The following is a 6,000-nucleotide window of genomic DNA, read 5'->3' as shown; positions in this document are numbered from 1 at the left end:
GAGAGCAGGAGTTATATATGTTAAGGAGAAACATTTGGGCTAGGAAACATAGGAAACATTTAGACGTTCAATTGTAGAGAAGTTGTCGAATTTAATTTGGGCGATGATTTAACTCGGAATAGTAAGTAGTTAGTAAGTGAAGTGATACGCACCATAATATTATACTATATATTATTATGTGTATTTTTCTTTTCTCTTGCATAGTAACCCTATGCAGGAGGAGTTTATTTAAAAAGTGTACATACTACATGCCAATATAGTACTGTGCTAAAAAGGTTAAAAGAAAATATAGCAGAAACAAAAACAAAGAACAAATAAAGTATAAAATACAATAACTAAAATGATGCAATTAGAACATGTTGTTAGAGAAAGCAACTAATTATTTAATACCATAGATAACAAGAATTAAAAGTATATGGATAATAAAAATAATAAATAAAAATAGAGTGCAGAAGTGGGAATTGAATATTGAATTAGAACAAAAAAAAAATTAAATCAATTGTTATTATATAAGAGGTACGATTGGGGTTCATATGATGATCACATTTGGACTAAATTATATATTAAATTTAAATTAAAATTAAATATCACATATGGTCTAAATTATATATGAAATTTAAATTAAAATTAAATATCACATATGGTCTAAATTATATAGTATATAGTGATGAAGTGCGCCAGCTCTTTTTTTTTTCCAAAGATTTCAAATGGCTTAATTGGCCATGTAATTATTAAATTTATAATTATTATTATGTATAAGTGTTATACGTTCATGTATATATATACATGTAACTACATCTATTTATTCTGTTTATAATCACGTATCTACGTATATATTTATATACATATTTTTCATAAAAATATGAAATATGTATTATCTAGTATGACGATACATCTCTAAACAAGACTCATATAAATTTTAAATGAGCCTCTTTCATCAAATGTTTATTCAGGAAAGGGGCTAACAAATGTGAATGAGACATCATTGGGAATGGTAATTACGATACAATACTAAGTGATGAATGGGCAAAAGCTACTAATTAGTCATTTACTATCTAGCGTGGGGTGGTATTAAAACACGGAGCCGCATATCTAAACACACGCGTGACGCCTCAATCCGAATGATTGAGCGTGAATTACACGAGGGCGGGAATGTATCAAATCCGACCAACTGCCGGCCAGCTGTCTCAGCTCCATTGTGCAAACAAGGCTTTGGTTGTTCACGAGGCACCTTTGACATTGTAGTAGTCTCTGTGTGGTTCTGTTCGGGTACAGGAAGAGAGGTTTCGAAATGTCCCCAGGTTTGGATCCGGTTCAAAAAGGTACATTTTTCCCTTATCTATTTCAGCATTATCATATCTGAAGTCTGAGTATGCTTGGGATCATGTAAGTCCCGATTCTATTGTATTTCTCCGAAAACTTAGGTATATCTTTGATAAGGATTGATCAATAAAATCAATTGATTTATATTATTAAGTCAATACTTAATTATGTTTATAATCAAGAATTTTGATAATAATCTCTGCAGTAAACTTCATACTATCGAGAACTAGAATGTGTAACTTTTTTAAAGATGTTTGACAAAATATTTGGAAGAATAATGGCATACCAAAAGAATGCTTCCTATGATAACTCCCTGGTCGTAATTATTTTGCATTGGTCTTCTTAAAGTGATTAAGAGAGATATCTCTTCTACAACAATTTTATTCACCATATTGTTTTCTCACTATGTTTTTCTTTTTTTTTTCCCATGTATGAAATAATCATCTTTTTAGGTTTATATATATTTTTTCAAATATTAATTTGCACTTTTTTTTAAATATAGTGATAACCAGTAAATATACGTACTGATGAGATTTTCATGGCTTATCACTATGATAACTCCCTGGTTGTAATTATTTTGCATTGGTCTTCTTAAAATGATTGAGAGAGATATCTCTTCTACGACAATTTTATTCACCATATTGTTTTCTCACTTTTTTTCTTTTTTGCCATGTATGAAAAAACCATCTTTTTAGGTTTATATATATTTTTTCAAATTTTAATTTGCACTTTTTTTTAAAAATATAGTGATAACCAGTAAATAAATATACTGATAAGATTTTCATGGCTTATCACGGATGAGGTACCTGATTCATACTTTAACGTGATTAGAGCACCGCAAATCACGGAAATAGATCATTGTCTGGTCACTGATCCAGCTTCTATTAAGCCATTTTATCGTATTGATAAAAAAGACAACTCTAACGTTATCTATTATCAGTATGTTAGTACAGACAAATCATATATCTTACTTCCTAGTGTTTTAACGTATATCATTAACGATTGATGGATTTATAAAAAATATTTAGAAAATAATTATACGTATCGTTTCTGTAAAAAAGGCGAGTTAAATAAATTAGGTATTTTTTTTTTTGTATTGTATATTTTTTAATGGAACAGTTATTGATACATACTATTTAGTTTCACTATATGAAACACAAATAGGATATATACCAAGTTCTCAAAAATACAAACATATTGGTTTTGCATCCAGAAACAATTGAAAAGTGTTGGCTTTATCACTGACAGAACAAGCATGATATTTCTTTACTATCCATTCGTGTTCTGATAGCTATGGAAATATATCTGAAGCCACTTTTCAGAACAATCATAGATTGTTTATACTAATGATTAATATTGAATTTAATTTATTTCTTCAGAATCATTAAAATGTAATGCTAAACATCGGTTGATATCATCAACCAAATCATATGAAGGACGAGGAGGAAATACGGTATCTATTTCTTTTGATAAATACATTTTTGTTAGAAAAGATGGTCATTTTCCACCTGTTTATGGAAGTGGCAGTTTATCGAATCTTTAGTATGAGTCCTTGGTGTTTCATGATAATGTGCAACAATTACCTTATTAACTTATTATTTATAAAAATGATTAAATTTTATAATATTGCTATCAATTATTTACAATTGTTATAATATAAGGTTTGGTTTCAGGGGCGGAGTTGAGCTGAGAGGAGGCGCGGAGGTGACATGCAGAACTGAGCATAGCGAGGCAGCACCGTCATGAGCTCGTACTTCGCCAATTCGTATATGCCTGACTTGAGGAACGGAGGAGTGGTGCCGGCCGAGCACCCGCACCAGCAACACCACTACGGGGCCGTGGGGGGCGAAGACCCCAGCTGTGACCCCCGCCAAGGTATCCCCCCGCACCACTATGGTGGGCCCCCTGTCGCAGGACAGCCGCCCCAAGGCGTACCATACCCGCGATTCCCGCCCTATGACAGGATGGACATCCGAAACGCGGGTTACTACCAAGCAGGCATGGACTACAGGGCGGATAGCCCGGGTGCAATGGGGCACATGGCCCAGAACGGCCACCAGACTCCGGTGGTTTACACATCTTGCAAGCTGCAGGCGGCTGTTGGAAACGGAATCGGTGGACCTGAGAGCCCGCCGGAGATGGATATCAACCACCATCACCACCAGAGCCATCATATGCACGGCCATCCTGCACAGGCGCAGCCCCAACAACATACTATGATGTATAACAACGGGGCTCCGCAACCTCCGCACCATCAGGCACAGCAAGTGGTGCAACAACCGCCCCCCGCCCAACCACCTCAGCCGAACAACAACAACAACAACGCCAACCTGCCCAGCCCCCTCTACCCCTGGATGAGGAGTCAGTTCGGTGAGTATTTCTAATGTTCTGCTAATCTTTAAGGATAGTTCTTTGGATCAAAATATTGAAGATCAGAATAACAAGATCTATTTCACATAAAATAATTTTCATCTATCAATTCCTGCTATTATTTTTAGTAACTCAAATCTTATGTCACATATTTAAGTAATAATTACTTAATAGGAGGACACTTGTCTATAATATATAAACGGATACTACAACACGTATGTGTTGTATGTATATATACATACATAGAGATTCCTGATTGTACTACACAGAGGAAATCAAAAACTAAAATACTTACTAATTAATTCACGTTATGACACAGCACTCCAAGATTTATATTTATAAATCCCGAACCCATCCTTTTTTCTGACCCCTCAAAAAATGATCACAAATCTATAAAGGGAAACCAAGAAGTTTATGAATGATTCTTATATCCCAACAAGCCTAATTATACTCACATGAATGTCCATTTTTTAATTATTATCAAGCTTAGTGCATTTGCCTGATAAACCCTCAAGAAATTGGAAACTGGAAAGCAGTTTCAGTCATGAGTCATAAGTTTTTCGATGTCCAGATGACGTCTTTAGTAGACAGAACTTATTGTAATTAACCATGACTTGATTTATTAACATAACATACACACTTCTGACCTGTATAGCCACCTCATCCACACTGTATTAATATTATATTATATAACATAATCTATACTAAACTGGTAATAATAATAAAAAGAAATAAATACAAGTTAAAATTATTTATTTTGATTTAGTAAGACAGCTTTAAAATGAAGCACACACAAGTGGTTATTTCGAATTTTTTTTTGTTAGTATACATTTCTCATATATTTTTTTCAATTTTGTATATTATAAATAATGAACCTATGATTGTTATACGAAAACAAAATCTGATCTTAACTTTGTGAATATAATTAACATAATTATTTTTAAAAAGATAAGATCTAGTAGCACAACCGGAATTACTATGTTGCAAAATTTCTTTAAAACCATCCTGAATTAATGGTATCATTAAAGATTTATGCTGAACATAAAAACTTCTTCCAAGTATGAGATAGAAAATATCTCTTTCCCTTTCTCTATTTTTTAAGAAAACATATTATATTAAGTTTCTGGAAGGATTATCTAACCCTTTAACGCAATATTGACGAAACATTTAAATATTTTTAAAAATAAACACGACAGATTAATTCTATCGATTTGACTAATTTTAAATAAGTGACTTGTCTTAATATTGCTTCTTTGAAATAATATAAAATGCCAAATTGGAAACATAAACCAGTAGGTACGATTAAGTAATAAATATCGAAAATAAACTAATCGAAAACAAATACCTAATTCAATTTATTGATTAATTCTTGTTTATATTGGTACATGATATCATTGTAGATTAAAAAAATAAAATTCATTATAAATAGTACACTGCTGTTGGAGTTTAATTGCTTCTGATGAGGGCAACAGGTTAGGTCAGGTGTAATTGCACCAACTGAAACACGGTAGCAAAAGATTAATTACGATTGGATAATAAGCGACCAATAGGAACTGCTGATCGGGTAGGCCTGTTAGCCAATTAATGAAGGTTCCACAATACTGTCTAATGAAAGATTTAGCACTTCGAAAACAATGAAGCTCTTTATAGCGGACTCAATGGTTCAACGGATTTCGATTTCAGTCTAAATAAAAAAAAAAAGATTAATAATAGAATTAATATCAAAATAATACAACTATTTGATGCAATATTTTTTCAGTCATAACAAACTATTTATTGATAATTAATACAACCTGCTACACTCTAGGGTAATAGGTATAAGGGCTGTATTTGTTCATTTGCACCATAATTAAAGAAATGAAGTAAACGATAATAAAATAAAATAAGTGATTAGAATATAATAAACCATTCCGAATTAATTATATAAAAAAATTATATTATATTCTCTCAACGAATCCCCGAACCAAACCAGTCACCCTATTAACCACAGCTTATAAAAATGAATGGGTTCCTTTAAGTTGAAATTTATGAAAAATAAAAAAATGGACTTTTCTAGGGCTTAATATAACAACATTTAACCACGATATAAGCTCTATAATATTAACACAACTGTTGATGAATACCGTATAATCAATAAAAATAAATGTTTGCTATTTATGTTGATTTTAATAGTTCATTATAATAATATTATTAATAAATTAAATTATATTTTAAACCAGTAAAATATGACTCCCTATTGTGCAAAATGAAAATTCATGAAAAAGCTCTGCTAACATTAATTTAATGAAATTAATTACAAATAATTGA

The 6,000-nt window shown here is 31.8% G+C and overlaps 1 protein-coding gene across 9 annotated transcripts in view; it reads left to right on the top strand.

Moving 5' to 3' along the window:
* LOC106679912 (homeotic protein antennapedia) overlaps nucleotides 1–6,000 on the top strand; it is a 419,490-nt gene that overhangs the window by 389,161 nt on the left and 24,329 nt on the right. For all 9 annotated transcript variants that reach the window (XM_014419368.3, XM_067047198.1, XM_067047193.1 and 6 more), the window contains one exon: nucleotides 2,997–3,693. In XM_014419368.3, coding sequence (XP_014274854.1) covers nucleotides 3,066–3,693 — 628 coding nt within the window. In that variant the 5' untranslated portion in view covers nucleotides 2,997–3,065. The remainder of the gene's footprint in view (nucleotides 1–2,996; nucleotides 3,694–6,000) is intronic.

The sequence above is a fragment of the Halyomorpha halys genome, unplaced genomic scaffold (assembly GCF_000696795.3).
Source record: "Halyomorpha halys isolate HHAL.00 unplaced genomic scaffold, Hhal_1.1 Scaffold15.1, whole genome shotgun sequence".
Classification (NCBI taxonomy): Eukaryota; Metazoa; Arthropoda; class Insecta; order Hemiptera; family Pentatomidae; genus Halyomorpha; species Halyomorpha halys.
This window is presented reverse-complemented; position numbering and strand designations above follow the sequence as displayed.